At 41.6% G+C, this 20,711-nt stretch overlaps 1 protein-coding gene across 4 annotated transcripts in view; it reads right to left on the bottom strand.

Annotated features, from left to right (window-relative positions):
- The window catches only part of LOC144605437 (diphosphoinositol polyphosphate phosphohydrolase 1), a 66,991-nt gene extending 48,096 nt beyond the window's left edge, over nucleotides 1-18,895 (bottom strand). The window contains exon 1 of one of the 4 annotated variants that reach the window (XM_078420696.1): nucleotides 18,443-18,895. Coding sequence is in view for 1 of the 4 variants with exons in the window: in XM_078420695.1 (XP_078276821.1) it covers nucleotides 18,443-18,541 (99 nt within the window). In the remaining 3 variants the exon portion in view is untranslated. The remainder of the gene's footprint in view (nucleotides 1-18,442) is intronic. The other 3 variants (XM_078420694.1, XM_078420697.1, XM_078420695.1) reach the window with 3 other exon arrangements.
- Nucleotides 18,896-20,711: the final 1,816 nt, after the last annotated feature.

The raw sequence follows: 20,711 nt of genomic DNA, 5'->3' as shown, positions 1-20,711 counted from the left end.
TGCCCACACCATGTGAATAGATTAAAAGCTTCTCATTAATCTTACAGTTGAAGAAAGTCTGGAAGCGGGATCATTCATTAGAAAATATAGTATACTTGTATTATTCAGAAACAGTGCCTAAACACAGATTTTAACCAAGATATTTCAGTTTTTGTGTGATTAAAATTGAGTGCAAGTTTTGTTGCTCAAAAATTAACAGTTAATTCAAAAGGAATGTGGGAAATTCAGGTCCTTAAATCAAATTTAATGTCTGTAAGCATGTAACGTGGCTTCACAAGGGACATTTTTTTTTATTCAAATTGAAGGTAAACATGACATTCCTATGGGAGTACCAATTGAATTTATTCTACAAGCAGATGTTCAGATCAGCAAGATATTCTGAATTGTAAGGACGTGTATTCACCAGTACCTTAAATATCAGAGGTTAAATGCCTCCACTTAATAAGCCATATTGACTGACAACTAACGGTGTGCTAAAAGCAGAAATGATATTCACCACACTGCAAGAAGAGTAGATCATCTCAGATTCTGTTCGGCATCACGTGTAACCTCACATGATCTTAAGTCTAGCTTGAAGAGGTAATGCTGCAAATTTATTCTAAATTTCCCTCTGAGGATGTTCAATAATAACACAATTTATTCAAAATGCCCTGAGATTGAAGACTTGCAAAATATTGATAAAAGATCAAAACACCTATTAAATATTATACCAACACAAAAATAAATTTATATTTCATTGAAAGATCATGAAAAATGGACTACATTTTTAAACTAATTCAAGACTGTCATTACACAGGCTGTGCCAGCATCTAACTGCACATCCCTAATTGCCTTTCAGAACATGGTGGGTACTGCCTTCTTGAACCACTACAGTCTTTGAGGTACGTGTCGGATCCACAATGGTGTTCGGGATAAAGTTCCAGGATTTTGATCCAGCAACGATGAAGGAAAGTGACATTTCCAATTCAGGATGGTGTTTGGCTGAGAGAGCAACTTCCAGGTGACGGTCTTACCATGCTTTGCTCCCTTCATCTTTCTCACTGGTCAAGGTTGTGGGTTTAGAAGGTACTGTTTAAGGCATCTTGCTATGTTAATGCAATGCATCCTGTAGATGGTACAAATTGCTGGTACTGTGCATCAGCGGTGGAGTGAGTGGTTGGGGATGAGATGCCTATTAAGCAGGTTGCTATGTAGTATATGGTGCCGAGCTTCTTGAGTGCTGTTGAAGCACACCGCCATGCAAGTGGAGAGTGTTCCATCGACTTCTGACTGGAGTCTGTGGATAATGACAGGCTTTGGGGAACTCGGAGGCATGTTACTCGCCAGAGAATTACTCACCTCTGGCCTGTTCCTGTAGGCATACTGCATTGAGAAACAAAGGGGTGGGAAATTCGGAGGCAGAAAAGACCTGAAAATAAATCTACAGAAAGATAAAGGCTCGTACCAAAATAGCAATTCTTTTTAGTAAAGTGTTGCTTTTATCTTAAATATTGCTATGAAAATTTAAGAACTAATTCATACAATTATTTCAGTGTTTCTCAAATTCCTCCTGTAAATTTGGACAAAAGGGTATTCTGCCATTGGATCCCAGTTCACACCCACAAAATACAGTAAATGCTGATCAGACAGCAACTGTAAAGGAAGAAATAGTTATTTTGCATTAGGACAATTTTCAAAAGCGTAGAAGTGGGCAAAGGCGAATAGAGAACAAGAGGTCAGAATTGAATATAACATTTCCTCCAGCCTGGGACCCTTCATTGTTTTGTGCTCTCTCTTCTGTACTCTCTGTGAACCCATGATTGTATGGCCATGTCCAATGTCCACTATCTTTAAATTCGCTGTTGACACTTCTGTTGTTGGTCAGATCTATAACAAGATGAAGTACAGGAAAGAAAGTACAGGACAGGACAGGTTTGGAGGAATATGGACCAAATGCTGGGAGGTGGGATTTGTGTAGCTGGGACATGTTGGCCGATGTGGGCAAATTGGGTCAAAGGGCTTGTTTCCACACTGTATGACTCTAATTAAACTGAGAACCTAGTGTCAGGACAGCAACCTAACCCTCAATTCAAGTAAGACAAAATAGTTGGTTGCTGACCAAGAGAAGCAAAGGGGTGAACACAAGACTGTCCTCATCAACAGAGCTGCTGTGGAGATGGTAGACAGCTTCAAGTTCCTAGGAATCCATATCAGCCGCAACCTAACCTGGTCCCTTCACACTGATGCAGTGATCAAGAAAGTATATTAACATATTTACTTCCTTGTGTGTCTCGAGAAGATTTAGCATGTCCACAAAAATTCTCTTGAACTTCTATAGATGCGCTATAGAAGGTTTTCCGATGGATGCATCGTAATCTGATAAAGTAACTGCTCTGCACTTGAACGCTTGAACCTGCAAAAAGTGGTGAACACAGTGCAGTCCATCACAGGCTTGTCACTTCCTTCCATGCAGTCCATCTCCATGGTACATTGCACCAGGAAGGCTGGAAGTTTTGTGAAAGATGCCTGTCACTCTGGCCATTCCCTCTCTTCTACCCTCTGGGAGAAGATACAGAGATTGAAATCCTGGATGCCCAGATGCAAGGACAGCTTCTTCCCCACTGCTAACCAACTCCTGAACTAATCACCTCTTTCACTCCCCTCCCAGTGGCACTGCCGTGTAATCTTATTCTTAACTTCACCTCATTCAGTTAATCTGTGATTGACCTTTAATATTTTCGTACATGACTCAGATTTGCATTACACTCTTGCAACACTGTTTTGCATGTTGCCTTATTTATTGTTGTAATTATCATTATTGTACATATAGTGATGTGAGCTTCATGTGAACAGGAATTACAGAGCATCCTGGTATGTACGATAATAAACTCACCTGAATCTAGCTTTGTGATTGGGTGGAAAGGAAAAGAGACAAAATGACAGAAGAGGTAATGCTGTAAGGTGAGAAAACTGCAAAACAATTAACTAAAATTGTCAAAGGAATTTGGAAAGAATGGCGAGAATCTGGAATAATAAAGGGTCATTATCTAAAACTGCTGAATTCAATATGGGAGACCTGTAGACTGTAACATGTTGAGTTGGAAAATGCAGTGCCACTTCTTGAACTCGTGTTGGAGACCAAAGGAATTGAATTGGGACTGAAACAGAAAAATTGAAGTGCTCGACATTAAAATATAATAATAAGCTCAGACTCATGCTTGTGAACTAAATGGGGGGTGTTCCAGAGAAGTAACACAATCTGCCTTTTGTCTCCCTAATGTGAAGTCCATATTACAGGCAAATGGTTACTGAATGTTAAATTGAAAGCACAAGTGCAAGAGAACTTCAAGTGACAAAAGGTTTTTGGGCCTTGGATAGTTGGAACGTAGATCAAAGGATGTCTGTTGTTGCTATGCCATTGGTGGCGTCTAAACTTGCCACGGGTGACCTGTTGAATGTTAAGGTAGACAAAAAATGCTGGAGTAACTCAGTGGGAATGTTAAGGCTGCAAGATAGATATTAAAGACTCCTGTCTGGTGCAAGAAATGTACAACAAACAAAGTCAACAACATGTGTAGGAAGGAACTGCAGATGTTGGTTTAAACCAAAGATGTGCTAGAGTAACTGAGCAGGTCAGACAGCATCTCTGGAAAAATGGAATAGGTGACGTTTCAGGTCGGGACACTTCAGACCGTTAAGAGCATTAACAACGTTGGTAGAAAGCGAGCAACTCACATTCTGTTCATTAAAGAAAGACTTTAAGCTCATATTTCAGGTGCATCACTTGATAGCGGTGATGTCGTGAACAAATATAGACAAGTGTATGAAAAAGACCTAAACTTGCATATGTCTTTCAGGAAATTGGTGCAGTGTTCTGATTAATTTTAAAACAGCAATCCATGCTCGATGTGAAATAAACTATATAAATCTGTAGCATTATGTAGTCATTCATAATTTCCTATCAAAATATTGGCAAGGCTATTAGCTCTGTTCATACTCAAATGTAAAAGTATTTTGTTGGGATAGGCAGGTGGAAGTTAAATGCGAGAATATTAAAGTTGCTGTCCAAGGTGCCCGTACATACAATGTGCAGTACGCATCTCCCGAAGTATTCTTGCCTCAAGGGTTCATAAGTCATCAGAGCAGAATTAGACCTTTCAGCCAATCAAGTCTACTCTGTTATTCAATCATGGCTGATCTACCTTTCCAACTCAACTCCATTCTCATGCCTTCTCCCCATAACACCCTTACTAATCAAGTAAAGTTTGCTGAACTGAAGGAATATTAAGCAGGTGGGGACAATATTCTTGAAAATTCACCATTAGAGGTGATCTCATCAAGAAGACTTTTATAAAAGAACAGCACTCCAAGCAGCCATCCAAGCAGAGGGTTTCAGTGCCATTTTCTAGCACTATCCCAACATCCTTTGACACCCACAAAGTTATCAAATACTTGTCTTAATTAAAATGATGATCGAGCTTCTACAGCTGTCCACGGTGGATAACTCCAAAGGTTCATCATTCGCAATCCAAAATGGCCCACCATTTGGGTTTGAAGGAGGGTTCTGACATGAAACAAGGACTGAGACACAGGTTGAGAATAAATGATCTGTCAATCCATGTTCTCCAGAGATGCTGCCTGATCCGCTGAGTTACCTCAGCACTTTGTGTCTTTTTTTGTAATTCAGCATCTGCAATTTCTTGTTTCTACTGGCCTACCACTTATTCTCAAACAGTGTCCTCAGTTCTTGAAAGCTGAAAGGAAATATTCTCTCTTCATCGAGTTGTCAACCCTTTATAAATCCTGCAATTTTCAACAAGATTTCTTCTTGTTTTTTGAAACACAATAGAACACAGGCCAAACTCTCTCTTGAAACAGAAAATTCATCATCCCTGAAACTAGTTCAATGAATCATTGCTGCAATGGTCAATTTAAAGTATATGCTTTCTAAGGCAAAGAGGCCAAACCCCTACACAATATTCCAGGAACTATACAATTGAATTAAGTAGTCCTTTCTCTAGCTTGGATGATCATGTGGCCTGGTGCTGCTTCCTGTCATAATAAACTCTACCATTTGCCCTTCTGACTACATTTGGTCTTCACTGACTTGTGCAAAGACACACTTGGGTCCTTTTGAACATCAATAGTACCTAATCTTGTTAAACAAAAACTCTGATATTCTACACGTGCACCAAAGTGGATGACATTACGTTTCTCCACGTTATGTTATATCTACCATGTTCTCTCACTCACTCTAGTTGCCTATATCCATCTAGAGCCTCTTCACATCTTCCCTACTTGTAATCCATACTTTTGACAATAGATTATTTGAGTCCTTGTTGGAGAAGATATCTAGAGCCTGGAAGATATCTGGAGCCTGGAAGATATCATGGGACTAGAGAGTCTTACCACAGCACTTGAGAGTCTTGAACTAGAGCAGCAGAGTACAAGATGATGAATAAAGGATTTCAATGCTTGGGCAGCAATATGCACAATGGCTAAGAGAAAGATTTTTTTTAACTTCAGAAATCAAGGGATTTGTGGATCAGATGAGTGTGTAGTGGCAGTCAGGGTCACTGAATTAACAAAGTTCAACTAAAGGGCAGAACAACTCTCAGTTTGATTTGTCCACTTGCTCCAAGCAAAACTCGTCTCCCATCTCTCTCGCTCACTTAATGTTGTCTCCCATTTTCTTCCTCCTTCCCTCCTTTTCTTCTTCCCTTTCTCGTAATTAAGGCACCAGTGCCAATTATACTAATCAACTACTCAAAATAATTATTTTCTTAACTGTTTTTATTTTGCTTTATTTATTAACTTGTTTAAATCCTATCCCATAGTCACCTTGAATTCACTTTCTCTTCATGGCTTCCTGTAATCCATCTTACTGGTGCAACATTAAATAAAACATATAATATAACATGACTATACAATTATCTCAGAAAGTACTATTGCTCCGGCCACTTCTCATACCTTTCAAGTTACATAATGAAGATCACAGCGAATTTACCTGCAATCCTAGAGGCACTATTTTTTTTCATGGACTTTTCAATTTGAAATAAAAAACTCCAACTTCTGCAGCTCTGCTAAATCAGATAATGTTTCAACACATTTGTGCACTTGAATAATAAGGCAAATAATACTGTTCATTCAATCTTCTCTAAAAAGTCATATTAATTTGTCTGAACCAAGACTTTCTAATAGCCACCAATTATTTTTGCTTGCCACAATCAAGAACCATTCAAAACAATCTTCAGCAATGCTGGGTTCAGCCTGCCACTGTATAACTTGGCAGATACTTTAGACGTATGGTATGCTTGCTTTCACATCGATCAAGACACTGAGTGTATGGGTCAGGAAGTGACATTGCAGCTTTGTAAAACTTTGGTTGGACCACATTTGGAGACTTTGGAAGAGGAAGATCAAGGATCCACAAATCGGTCTTAATTGGGATGGTGGTAGAGAGTGTTGAAAACTTCAAATTCCTGGCCGTGCATATTTCTGAAGATCTGTCCTAGACTCAACACATTGGTGCACCATAAAGAAAGTTCATAAATGTGTCAATTTCCTTGGAAGATTGGGGAGATTTGGTATGTCAACAAATACTTTCTTGAACTTCTACTGGTGTATAGTAGAGAGCATATTGACTGGCTGCATCACTGCCTGGTTCAGCAACTCAAACGTGCAGGATTGTAGATGAAAACAAGTGATCACTACCCAGTCCATCATGGGTACTGACCTGCCCATCAAAGGGATTCACAGAAATCGCTGTCTCAAAAATGCAACCAGCATCATCAGAGACCCACACCACATGATCATTTCACTCCTACCATCGGGAAGAAGGAATAGGGCAATGAAAACTGAAATGTCCAGGAGTAGCTTCTTCCTTATAACTAGAAGGCTATGAAACACCAAAACCTCCAAATAAGCTCCGAACTACATAGACATGGGAATGTATATTAACATACTCCTGACTTTCACAACGTGTCATTCAGATTGCCTCATGACAGGGAGGCTGTAGAGGCTTTGGGAAGGGTGCAGAAGAGGTTTACTAGAATGCTGCCTGGATTAGAGTGTTAAGAGAAATTTGGGGGAGACCCAATAGAAGTTTCTAAAATTATCAGCATGGATAAGTGAAGGGCAATTTTGTTTTAATACACAGACAGTGGTAGGTGCCTGGAACATAAGGCTCCTAGACTTATTTTCTGCTCGTCCATTTCCTTTTAAGTGATTCTCTAGTTTCCAATTGCAATTGCCTTGTAACCAATTTGGCCGATGTAACACAGTGTTCCTCAATTTATTAACGCGTTAAATCCCATTCGTGTTATCACAGAACTGTCGGCATTGTCCTAAAAATGTAACTGGTTTATTAATCCATTTGTCGCAGAAAACCTGCACTCCATACTTGGTCCAGTTTGTGCACATTCACAGCTCCAAATTCACAGCCACATAGTTTCTCAGAACTGTCTTCTGAAAGGACTCAGCTGAATACTTTGTTAGGGTAGCACAGTGGTAGAGTTGCTGCCTTGCAGCGTCAGAGACCCGGGTTTGATCCTTTCTACGGGTACTGTCTGTGCAGAGTTTGTACATTCTCCCTGTGACCACGTGTGTTTTCTCCGAGTGCTCCAGTTTCCTCTCACACTTCAATGACGTACAGGTTTGTCGGTTAATTGGCATCTGTAAATTGTGAAGTGCCCCTGGCGTGTAGGATAGTGCAAGTGCATGAATGTGATCACTGGTCAGTGTGGATTTGGAAGGCCAAAGGACCAGTTATCACGTTGTGTCTCTCAAGTGTAACGTCTAATATCAAACCACATTAAAGCACAAAAACAGGATGGACAATTCAGCAACAACCTCAACACTAGAACTGGACATGATGCAAGACATTCAACCAATCATTTCTGCGAATCCTCTTCCCAAAAATCCGGAAACAGATCTAAGCAGAGAAGTACTGTCCCACATATTGGCCAGGTTTTTAGCTCACAAGCATTTCAGTACCATGCATCACAGCGTGTCCTCAAACTAATCAGATTCTCCCACCAGAATCAGTACACAGTAAAATCAGGCAAGTGTAGACCCAGAAATCTTCAATAACACCGGACCACTACAATGAGTTTATGAATAAAAACACACAACTTACACGCTGTATATCCTCAAATCATATCTTGCTGCTGCTTTAATAATTGGAACTCATTCAGAACACATTTGACAGATAAAAACTGGGCATGCATAAAGGTGCTATGTATGGATTATCAGAAGCAGTACTGGATTCACCCACAATCTGGCCTCATACACCCCTCAATCTACCATTACCATAAAGTCAAGCAAACTACTTCCGTGTAACAAGCCAATATGTTGGTGTAACGACACAAGGATTACTTCCATGCTAAACTGTTAAAATATTATTAACAGCTAAACAATCATATCATCAAGAGTCCCATCGAAGCTCAAGTTTTGCTACATGGACAATTAAGCCAAACATGACTAAGAGGCACCATAACACATTTGTATTTAATGATGATAGAATACACGACTGGAACACGAAATCCAAATTTACCATCCAGAAATATTGAACAGATGATCTATTGCTCTCCAGCAATTTCCATTGTCAGATAGTCATTCTTCTGCAATTCACTGCATGTAAAGATATGGAAAACTCTACTGGATATTGTACAGACTATGGATGTTACCAGCTGCAAGATTGAAGACATATTCAAGAACGTTAATGAACCAAGTTATTCAAGTACAGCAAACATTAGCAGACACCTGGCAACATCAAATATTGTTCGATTACGCTCAATCCACAAGATGCACGATGTTCCAACCCAGCCAATTATTCCTTCATCAGTCTACTCACACTCAAAAGTTGTGAAGAGATGAAATCCACGTGAAAAAGACACGTAGGAAGGATTTGATAATGCATGCCATCGAGAAGATTTGGAAAATTGAAGTCAATGGAATCGAAGAGGAAAGCACTATGAGGGATTCTTAGCACAAAATAAGTCTGGTGTGGTCTGTTGAAGTTTCCTAGAACACAGCTGTAGAGGTTTTCTCGCCAGTGGCAGAGGCCAACCCATCAAGCTGCTTCAGTGACCTTCATTCCATTGTAAGATCAGAAGTACAATTTTGGTTAATGATTGCAGTGTTCTGCTCCATTTGCAACTAAAACTAAAAAGCAATTTGTGTCCACACGCAAGAAGATCTGGATAACGTTCAAGCTAGATATTGCATGTGCCAGACAATGCTCATCTCTAACAAAACAATTAAACTCTCTACCTCGTAGTCAACAGCAATAGCATCCTTGAATTACACTATCAAAGTTAGCTTTTGATATTTAATAATAACTTCCCTCATGACTCCCAAATATTTTCCACAATTAAAGGGAAACAAAAGTGATGGAATATTCTCCACAGGACCAGAGAACAGCTTCAAACATCTTAATAAAATACCATCCCGATTAAGAACTGCTCCAAAAGCATTTAAGAAGCTCCAGGTCAAAGCAATTTGCTTGCTTGGAACCACGTCCAACACCCCAATATGCATTATGATTGTTGCACATACTTTCAATAAAATGCATTGCATCGCATGATAACAATGAACGTTACAGGTGCTCAGCATGTCAGGAAGCATCTATAGAGTTTACATTTCAACTCACCTAAGTAAATCCTGTTTAACTAACTCTAAACTTTATTACCATTATGTTTATACATAGCTAAACACCATGTAACAGGGTGCAGCAAAGGCTCAACACATTTTCTCCTCACATAACAACACGTTAGAGATGCTCAGCAGGACAGGCAGCATCTATAGAGTTTACATTTCAGGTCCATAAACTTTCATTGTATTTACTATATGAAACATTAATTGCTTCTCTCTCCAAAAGTGCTGCTTGACCCACCGGGTGTTCATAACATTTTCTGTTTTTACTTCAAAATCAACAATATATATTTTGTTCTTTCATATTGGCACTGCACCACAGCACAAGGGTAAGTGCTGCTGTCTCATGGTTCTTAAACTTGGGTGCCAACCTGCCCATGGGTTCTATCTATGCTACGTTTGCACATTCTCTCCGTGATCATTTGGATTTCCTCCAAGTGCTCCAGTTGCTTCCCACATCCCAAAGGGACGGCGGGAGGATAGGGGGGAGGATGGGAGGGAGGGTTGCTGCGCCAATGCAGGAGAGGTTTGGGCCCAGCGGGTCCACTTGGTCTAGTAAGATCCTAAACTGCTGACCTCTGTAATCAACAAGCACAAGGACAATCACACAGAACTACCACTCCAACTCAAAATTCTGACACCCTCTGCCTAACTTCACTGTGGAAGCACCTTCACCAAAAGAACCACAATAATTGAAGGTGGCAGCTCAACAAATATTCTCAAGAGCAATTAAGAATGGGCAATGAATGGTTGGTTGCCAGAGAAACAGAAAAATACAAAAAGACCAATCTGCTTCATCATTAGATTGTGAAAGGCTAATGACAGCAGATCTGTTCAAATTAAGCAAAACAGAGCGCTGGAAGAATTCAGTGGGTCAGGCATTTTTTTTTAATGAGGGAAATGGACAGGTGATATTTGGGGTCAGAACTCTTCTTCAGACTTGTGTCCCTGTTCAAATTAACTCCAATTTGCAGCTCAATATTTTGTGGCTCAATATTTTCTTTAAAATCTGAAATTTTCATAAAGGTCTGGCAGTATTATCTTCTAAAATAGACTGCATGGAGCTCATTTATTTATTTCTATCTACTCTTTATGAAATATATTTTTAAAATCTATCAGACTGCCCTACAGTTGCAAGATTAAAAATATTTGAGCCACAAGCTGTGCACGAAGTATTAAGATCTCCATTTAACTTTTCTAGTACTTCTTTAATTTTCTGTGGCATATCTTAGAATCGGACGAGAGTAATGTCATTATATTGACTAATTCAACGACTGCCATTGTCAAACGCATTGTAATACATTAGTTTCAGGGTTGCCTTGGAAACACGGTCAAGCTGGAGATAGATGGAAATGCTCAGCTGCTGAATGCTTTGTCCATTGAAATTTGTGGATGCACTGAGGTGGCAGAAAAGCTTGCTCGAACTATTTATTTTGATTACTTACACTGGAATCTCCAAAGTAGACACAGAAGTCAAAAATTCTATACAAAACCTGGCTGAAACTTGCAATAGCCTGCTTCCAGATTAGAATATTTTCTGCAGGGCACATTAAAACACTCGGTAGCCTCACTGTGTTAGCAAATCAGCACAATATTAACTTTACTGCAATCATGGAGACAGCTCCAATAAAGTGGGTCACTTGAAAGGTTTCCATGTCTGCTCCATAAAAATTACAGCCAATTCTGGTCAATATTGCAACAGTTTAAAGTTTTTTTTCTTCACAGATTATACCAGAAACAGAGGAATAGCCCCACACTCCAGTTGAACCGAAACCTATATATCATATGTAGGATAGCATGCCAGGGTACAAAATATAGGAAATAGAAAAATATAAAACAGTCTGCAATTTTCACTTTGTCATTAAAAACAAAGTTCAGCTTCTTACAAATTATTGCATAAATTTTATAATTTTAAGTGACAACAGAGATCTCCAATACATTTAACCAATATGCAGATACTGGAAATGTGAAATTGATAAAATACTGGATACACGCAGAACTGGCAGCAGCTGCGAGAAGAGAAATAGTGTTAATGTATCAGCGAAAGCTTGTTTCCTCGTTCAGTCCTGATGAAGGGTCTCGTTCCACAGATGCTGCTGAGCATATTCAGCATTTTCTGTTCTCATTTCATCAATGTGAAACCGAAGCAACCTTCAATTATCCAAATTACATGACATCCCCAAGCCTTGTTTTATGTTTTGTATCATCAGCAAAAACCTTTCTAATCTACACTTTCACACTCAGGTGCTCCCTGGCTTATAGGCAATTGACTTTATACAAAAACCCACACACCGTCAAAGCATTTTTGTAATAATAAATATAGTGCTTTGTACTTGCATACAAATTCCATAAGCTTAATTATAGGTAGTGCGAGGGTGCATATTTGATGAAATGATAGAATTACAGCTGGTAAACATCAAACAGTACAAAACAGAGTGATAGAAAACGGACGTTTATGACTTTCAGAGAAATTGGCAGGAATGGAACCCTTACATAACCCGGGGACTGCCTATATACATTTCTCTTGATACAAATATTGGTGGGAAGGAGGATATTTACTGCTAACTTCTAATTCCCATACAGAACATGCAAAGAGCCAACTTTTAGAACCTCTGCAGCCTTTCTGGTAAAGGTACTCCCACAATGCTATTGGTAGAGTTCCAAAACATTGGCTCAACAGCGAGGGAACAATACAGTTCCAAGTTAGAATTGTGTGTGACCGAGATGGGAACCAGCAAGTGGTGGTGCTCTCATGTGCCTGCTGTCCTTGACCATTTCTGGTGATCACCCTAGGCAAGTAACCAGTGTCTCTTACGTACTGTGGTACACCGATTGTTTACAGTGGTGGACAAGGGGCCAATTTCCTGGAAGATGCTGAACCTCTGGTGCTGTTGAAGCTGTACTCATCTGGGCAAGCAAACAATATTAAATCTGGCGATCTTTGTCAATGGACAAAAGCCTTTGGGATACCAGGGGGTGTCATGTGGGACAGGAGAGCCAGCCCAAGCTTCTATTTTTTGCCACAGCATTTACAAGGCTGGTCAAGTTGTGTTTCTGGTCAATGATAATACCCTAAGGATGTTGATTGTAAGGGACTTAGCAATAGTAGTTAATGTCAAGGCTGACTGGTTACACCCTTGTACCAGGCAATGACTATCTTCAACTGAAACACCTTACGGCTGTATATATATATGATATATATATATATATGATATGAATGTTGTCTATACCTTGCAGGTATGGAATGTTTTAATCGTTGGAGAAAACTTGCATCCACTTTACCATGCGATAGATGTGGAACAGAATTTAACACTGCGCAATCAGCAAATGGAATTTAACACTGAGCAATACTGATATCCTGAGGCTAAGATAATTCAACTGCAATAAATCACAACCACCTTTGTTCAACTTATTTTTCGAACTATTGTAGCGTTTTCCCCGATGCCTGTCAACTTCAATTTTAAACTTTATCATAGGCAATCACTCTCACCGCACCTGGAGAATTCATCTTGTTACTCTATGTACGAGGTCAAGTGGACCTCCAAACCGGCCATTGGTGAACTGGCAAAGTGCTGGACAATAGATGCAGGAGTAGGCCATTCGGCCCTTCGAGCCAGCAGCACCATTCAATGTGATCATGACTGAAAAGGTTTTTCCTAATCTCCGTTCTAAATGGCCTACCCCTTATTCTTAAACTGTGGCCCCTGGTTCTGGACTCGCCCAACATTGGGAACATGTTTCCTGCCTCTAACATGTCCAACCCCTTAATAATCTTATATGTTTTGATAAGATCCCCTCTCATCCTTCTAAATTCCAGTGTATACAAGCCTAGTCGCTCCAGTCTTTCAACATACGACAGTCCCGCCATTCCAGGAATTAACCTAGTAAACCTACGCTGCACGCCCTTAATAGCAAGAGTATCCTTCCTCAAATTTGGAGACCAAAACTGCACACAGTACTCCAGATGCGGTCTCACTAGGGCCCTGTACAACTGCAGAAAGACCTCTTTGCTCCTATACTCAACTCCTCTTGTTATGAAGGCCAACATTCCAATGGCTTTCTTCACTGCCTGCTGTACCTGCATGCTTCCTTTCAGTGACTGATGCACTAGGACACCCAGATCTCGTTGCATGTCCCCTTTTCCTAACTTACACCATTCAGATAATAATCCGCCTTCCTATTCTTACCACCAAAGTGGATAACCTCACACTTATCCACATTAAAATGCATCTGCCATGCATCCGCCCACTCACACAATCTATCCATGTCACCCTGCAACCTCATAGCATCTTCCTCACAGTTCACACTGCCACCAAGCTTTGTATCATCTGCAAATATGCTAATGGTACTTTTAATCCCTTCATCCAAGTCATTAATGTATATTGTAAATAGCTGCGGTCCCAGCACCGAGCCTTGCGGTACCCCTCTAGTCACTGCCTACCATTCTGAAAGGGACCCATTTATCCCCACTCTTTGCTTTCTGTCTGCCAAGCAATTTTCTATCCATGTCAGTACCCTACCCCCAATACCATGTGCTCTAATTTTGCCCACTAATCTATGTGGGACCTTGTCGAAGGCTTTCTGAAAGTCAAGGTACACTACATCCACCGGCTCTCCCCTGTCAATTTTCCTAGTTACATCCTCAAAAATTCCAGAAGATTAGTCAAGCATGATTTCCCCTTCGTAAATCCATGCTGACTCGGAACGATCCCGCTACTGCTATCCAAATGCTCCGCAATTTCGTCTTTTATGAATTGACTCCAGCATCTTCCCCACCACTGATGTCAGACAACTGGTCTATAAATTCCCATTTTCTCTCTCCCTCCTTTCTTAAAAAGTGGGATAACATTAGCTACCCTCCAATCCACAGGAACTGATCCTGAATCTATAGAACATTGGAAAATGATCACCAATGCGTCCACGATTTCTAGAGCCACCTCCTTAAGTACCCTGGGATGCAGACCGTCAGGCCCTGGGGATTTATCAGCCTTCAGTCCCATCAGTCTACCCAACACTATTTCGTGCCTAATGTGAATTTCCTTCAGTTCCTCCGTCACCCTAGGATCTCTGGCCACTAGAACATCTGGGAGATTGTTTGTATCTTCCTTAGTGAAGGCAGATCCAAAGTACCAGTTCAATTCGTCTGCCATTTCCTTGTTCCCCATAATAAATTCCCCTGTTTCTCTTCAAGGGACCCACATTTGCCTTGACAATTTTTTTCCTTTTCACATACCTAAAAAACTTTTACTATCCTCCTTTATATTATTAGCTAGCTTACCCTCGTACCTCATCTTTTCTCCCCGTATTGCCTTTTTAGTTATCTTCTATTGCTCTTTAAAAGAGTCCCAATCCTCTGGCTTCCCACTCTTCTTTGCTATGTTATACTTCTCTTTTATTTTTATGCTGTCCTTGACTTCCCTTGTCAGCCACGCGTGCCTCTTATTCCCCTTAGAATCTTTCCTCCTCTTTGGGATAAATTGATCCTGCAACTTCTGCATTATTCCCAGGAATACCTGCCATTGCTGTTCCACTGTCTTCCCTGCTAGAGCCTCCTTTCAGTCAAATCTGGCCAGCTCCTGCCTCATGCCTCTGTAATCCCCTTTGCTATACTGTAATACTAACACTTCTGATTTTCCCTTCTCCCTCTCAATTTGTAGAGTAAAACATCATATTATGATCACTGCCTTTTACCTTGAGTTCCCTTATCAGATCAGGTTCATTACACAATACTAAATCCAGAACTGCCTTCTCCCTGGTAGGCTCCAGTACAAGTAACTCAGCAGGTCAAGCAGCCTCTGGAGAACATAAACAAGTGACATTTCAGGTTGAGACCAGAAAAGTTAAGTCTGAAGAAGGGTCCTGACCTGAAATGTCACCTATCCACGTTCTCCAGAGATGCTGCATGACCACTGAGTTACTCCAGCACTTTGTGTCCTTTTTTTAAAGCCAGCATCTGCAGTTCCTGGTGTCTACATTAGTGAACAAGTTATTTGTGAGTTAGCACTTTATGGTAACAAGTGCTAACTGATAAGTAACTGATGACACAGTTGATTGTGCTGGTGAGCAATTAGCTCGTTTAGATTTGTCCTGCTTCTTGTGAATAGGATTTAGCTGGGCAATTTTCTACCTCGCAAAGCAAAGCCATCGTCCTAAATGTGCTGGAAAACTTGAATAAGAGGCATAGGTAATTCTGGAGAGAAAGTCTACAGAAGGGATGTGTGGTCCTTTCGCTTTTCCTTTGTTAAGCATATCGAGCTGAACATGTTTGACAATGCTTCATCCATGCTGGAGCCTGCCATTGTTGAGGATGGGATGTCCCTCTTCCTCCTAGCTGCTAATTGTCCAACTCTATTCACAATAAGATACAGCAGAACTACAGGGCTTTGATATGACCCACAAGTTGCAACCTATTTAGCGTGAATATCATCTTGTGTTGGATCTTCACCAGCTTGGCACCTCATTTTCAAGTTTATGGTGCCACTTCTAGCTTCACCTCTCTGAACCAGGGTGACCAGTGTCCTTTTCCTGACTTACAAACTCCCACCATCTGCTTAATAACCATAGAATTACAGAGACACAAGTCATGGTTATATATTGCAGTTGTGAACCTAATGCATTCTGTTCAGAAGCATCTACCATAGGTTGATCGACAAAGTGCCTTTGCCTCACATTGCAAAACACGAAAGCTTTTTATTTCAGGTTTTTGTCATCTACAAAATCCAGGGAACGATCAACAAGTCAGACATCTGAAGGGAAATAATTAAAATGTCAAATCAATGACCTCTTCACATTCTGTTTAAGGGTCATTGAAATGTGGATGACAGTTTTCCTCTCTACATATCATATCATATCATATCATATATATACAGCCGGAAACAGGCCTTTTCGGCCCTCCAAGTCCGTGCCGCCCAGCGATCCCCGCACATTAACACTATCCTACACCCACTAGGGACAATTTTTTTAAAACATTTACCCAGCCAATTAACCTACATACCTGTACGTCTTTGGAGTATGATGCCTTGATCTATGGAACATTTCCTGCATTCTGCTTTACTTTCAGGTTTATCCTCCACAATTGTTTGCCTACCACAAATCAGGACCAGGCCATATTGCACAGTTAGCTACAAAGTCACTCTTAGCTGCAGTTTATGAAGCCCCCTACCCTACATGCATTCTGTGCTTTAGATGAGTAACTATTTCTCCACACCATTGGAGGAACAACAAAGAACTTTCTCATTGTTCACAATCCTGATATACACAGCACAGATTTGGTTACAAAACTGACACGACTGTCATAAATACATGTTTTCACATCAAATAACTTCACTTTTACCCCTGGTGTGAAAAGCTGCAAGATCATTTCTGATTTCCAAAAACCAACCTTTGCTACCATGATCAACTTCTAGCACAAAGCCACCAAAATGTTCTTCTGCATCCTGTACCTTTTGTTTTTAACATAATGTATTTTGAAACAAGATCAGAAAATAAAGAGCATTTTTGCTTATAAATGCACAGATGACAGACAGTTAACCCATCAGTTAGGTTGCATCAAAATAAACCATGTTATTCGTAGAGTCCACAATTCTGACTCACTCAAGTTCTGAAGGAGAAAACTGAATCTTAATTCATTAAAATCTACCAGTGAGTGACATTTATGCTGATAATTTTAGCACAAAGCAAAGTGCACGTGGCACCTCTCCAAGCCATGCCACACAGTGGAAGTGGCCGAACAGTGAAAGAAAAATGGTAAATGCACGGCAACAAGGAATTACAAGAATATCAGCAAAGCCTTGCCATCGGAAATATCCATCCCCTTCCCTTTCACCTTTGGGTCTGTCCCTCTTCCTCTCCAAATTGCAAATATGCCCCCCCCTCCCTCTCTCCCCATTGGAAATCTGCCAACACCGCCTGCCCCACTTCTTTAGAGGTCTGCCCCCAACCCCCACTCTCTCCACTGGGCCAGTCCCCCTCCCTCTCTCTCGCTATATTAGAAGTCTGCCACCCTCAAACCATTTGTCTACTCTCTCTCTTTTGAAAGTATGCTCCACTCCCTCTCCACTGTAAGCTTACCCCACTCACCCTTCCATTACACCTGCCCCCATTACAAAACTCACCCCATTCCAATTTTGCCCACACATGCCGTGTCCCCCCCGTCCCCCTACCTTTGCAAGCATACCCCTTCCCCCTCCATTCCAAATCTACTCCCATCCCCGCCCTGGTTGCCCCCTCACATCCGCCCCCCTGCCATCTGTCACCACTCCATCAGCCCTCCCTCCTCCCTCTCCCCCCGACACTGTCATCCCCTTCCCTCTCACCCCTCCCCATATTCAGTCAATCCTGCCCCCACCTCACCCCCCCCCCCCCGCACCATCACACCTTCTCCCTTCCCTGTCGCCCCTCCCCCTCTTCGTTACCCCCTCCCTTCCTCTCATCCTCACCACCCCCCCATCACCCTCAGCCTCCCCACCCCCTCCCCTTCATCCTCCCCACCCCCCTTCACCCCTCCATCCTCCCCCACCCCCTCCCCTCCACCCCCCCCTTCACCCCTCCATCCTCCCCCAACCCCCCCCTTCACCCCTCCATCCTCCCCCAACCCCTCCCCTTCATCCTCCCTCACCCCTCCCCATGTGTCCTCACTCCTACCCATCCTGTCACCCCCCCCCCCTCTTCTGTTACCACCCCCCCCCCCCCTTTCTATCACCCCCTGCCCCGCCTTCTGTCACCCCTCCACTCCCCCCTCCGTGTCTACCCCTCTCCGAGGTGCATCAGAGAGCGGGCCCTGTGCGGGGGGAGACGGGCAGCTCCTTACCTCCTCCTCGCTCTCGTTCTTGAAGCACAAACACGCCGCCCGCTTCTTGTAACCGTCCCCATCGTAAGTCCGAGTCTGGTTTTGCTTTAATTTCATCATTTATATTTTCTTGTAACTGTCTTATTTCAATTATTTTAAATATATATAATTTTTTTTTAAAAACTTGGCTCGGGGGGGAGGGGGAGAAAAAAAAAAGAACCCGAGGGGGATCCTCCTCCACCTCCTCTTTTTTCTTCTTCGTAATATTATTTTATTGTCGTTGTTTGCAGACACGAAGCGGCCCGCCAGTTATCCGCTCCGTCTCTTCATATCGTCGCCGCTCGCCCCGACACCGTCTCCGCCGCCGCCGCCGCCATCTTAGCCGCTCCGCACGCCAACCGAACTCGCTGGCCCAAAGGGCGCGGGGAGGGCTTCAAGCCGAGCTCAGCCACTCAGCGGCCAGCCTGTCTCTGCCTGACACGTCCTCCACCAATCAAGTTGCAGTCCCGCCTCCCCTCATCCCGCCCACCGACCAGCAGGTTTGGTTGAGGCCACCGTCAATGGTCTCGCAGAGCCGGCAGGGGGCGTGCGGATCCGCCCCCTCCCCCTTCCACCTCCATCCTCCCCAATACCACTTTGTCAAGACAAAGACCCAGCATATTTTTCTTGGTAATTTTATCTTATTTTAAACCCGAAAGTTGCTGTTTTTTCTCCTCTTTTCTTTCTATATAGTGAAAGTGCAACATCTACAAACCAACATCACCAACAATTTTAAACCATTTCCATGCATCAAATATAACAAAGCTAAATATCACATGTTTCTTATAAAAGATCGAGCACATTTGCATTAAATCTGTCCATGAACTTAATTTATTTTACATAGACTGGACGTACAAACTCTGCTGTCAGTAGCCTGACTATCAGCAAATCTCGTACGCATTTCTCTCCAGTGCTCAGTTATTTAAAATTTGGTCCAGGATTAGCAAATTTAAATATTAATTTCCATTGAAAGACACAAAGTGCTGGAGTAGCTCAGCTGCAGCATCTTTGGAGAACATGGATGGGTGATGTTTCGGGTCAAGACCCTTCTTCAGACTGAATTAATTCCCATTGCTTGTTTTCAAATATAACTTTTTTTCTGCTTTGCTGTTCAAGATTCAAGATAGCTTTATTTGTCATCTAATATTGGACGAAATTCAGTCACCCACAGTCCAACAATAAAAGCATTCATAACCGCAGTATCTACAAATCAATTGTCACCAAAGATTTTGAACAATTTTCATGCATCATATATAGTAGAGATGAGTAGCATATGTTTCTGATTAAAAAAATCTAGCGCATTTGAATTAAATCTGTCCATAATCCTAAATCTCTGACTTGGACTGGATATACAAACTTTGCTGTCAACAACCCGATTCATACCAAATCACATTCATATTAAATCCAGTGCTTAGTTATCTAAAGTTTGGTCCAGGGTTGGCAAATTAAATATTAATTCCCATTGCTTGTTTTGAAATATAACTCTTTTTCTGCTTTATTGTTTATATGGAGTAATAGAGAAGTATCTACATATCGAACTCACCAAAACCGTTGAACCATTTGCACGCATCAAATATAACAGAGTTAAGTACTATGTGTTTCTATTCAAATCCAGCACATTTGAATTAATTCTATCCATAAACTTAATTCCTCACATCCACTGGAAGCTCAAACTCTGATGTTTGTAGCCTGATGAGCATCAAATCTCAATCACATTTTACTCCAGTGCTTTGGTATTTAAAATTTGTTCAAACTTGGCAAATTTAAACATTAATTTCCAATGCTTGTCTTCAAATATAACTTTGGCTTCTCCCCTCCCAATTTGCCCAGTGTCTGCCATGCCCACAATCTTCTGAGATATCTGTGGTTTTCCAAATTTGGGTCTGTTCATATTCCCTGTTTTAATTGCTCCCAACATTACCATTCAATTGCTCCCAACATTCCCAAAGTGCCTCATGGACAGGTACACTGAAAGGGTTTAGTGGGATGTGGGCCAAATGCGAACAAATGGAACTAGTTTAGATGGGACATCTTGGTCGGTATGGATGAGTTGGATCCAGTTCCATCTGCCTAGGCTCTGGGATTTGAAATCACCAATTTAAACTCAGGAGAGCTGCTGCCTCACAGTGCCAAAGACCCAGGTTCGACCATGAGTGCTGACTGTACAGAGATTATACATTCTCCATGTGACCACATGGGTTTTCTCCGTGTGATCCGGTTTCCTCCCACATTCCAAAGACGTGCAGGTTTG

The sequence above is a fragment of the Rhinoraja longicauda genome, chromosome 24 (genome assembly GCF_053455715.1).
Source record: "Rhinoraja longicauda isolate Sanriku21f chromosome 24, sRhiLon1.1, whole genome shotgun sequence".
In the NCBI taxonomy this organism is placed as follows: Eukaryota; Metazoa; Chordata; class Chondrichthyes; order Rajiformes; family Arhynchobatidae; genus Rhinoraja; species Rhinoraja longicauda.
The sequence above is the reverse complement of the archived record's forward strand: the minus strand, read 5'-3'. Positions and strand labels throughout refer to the sequence as shown.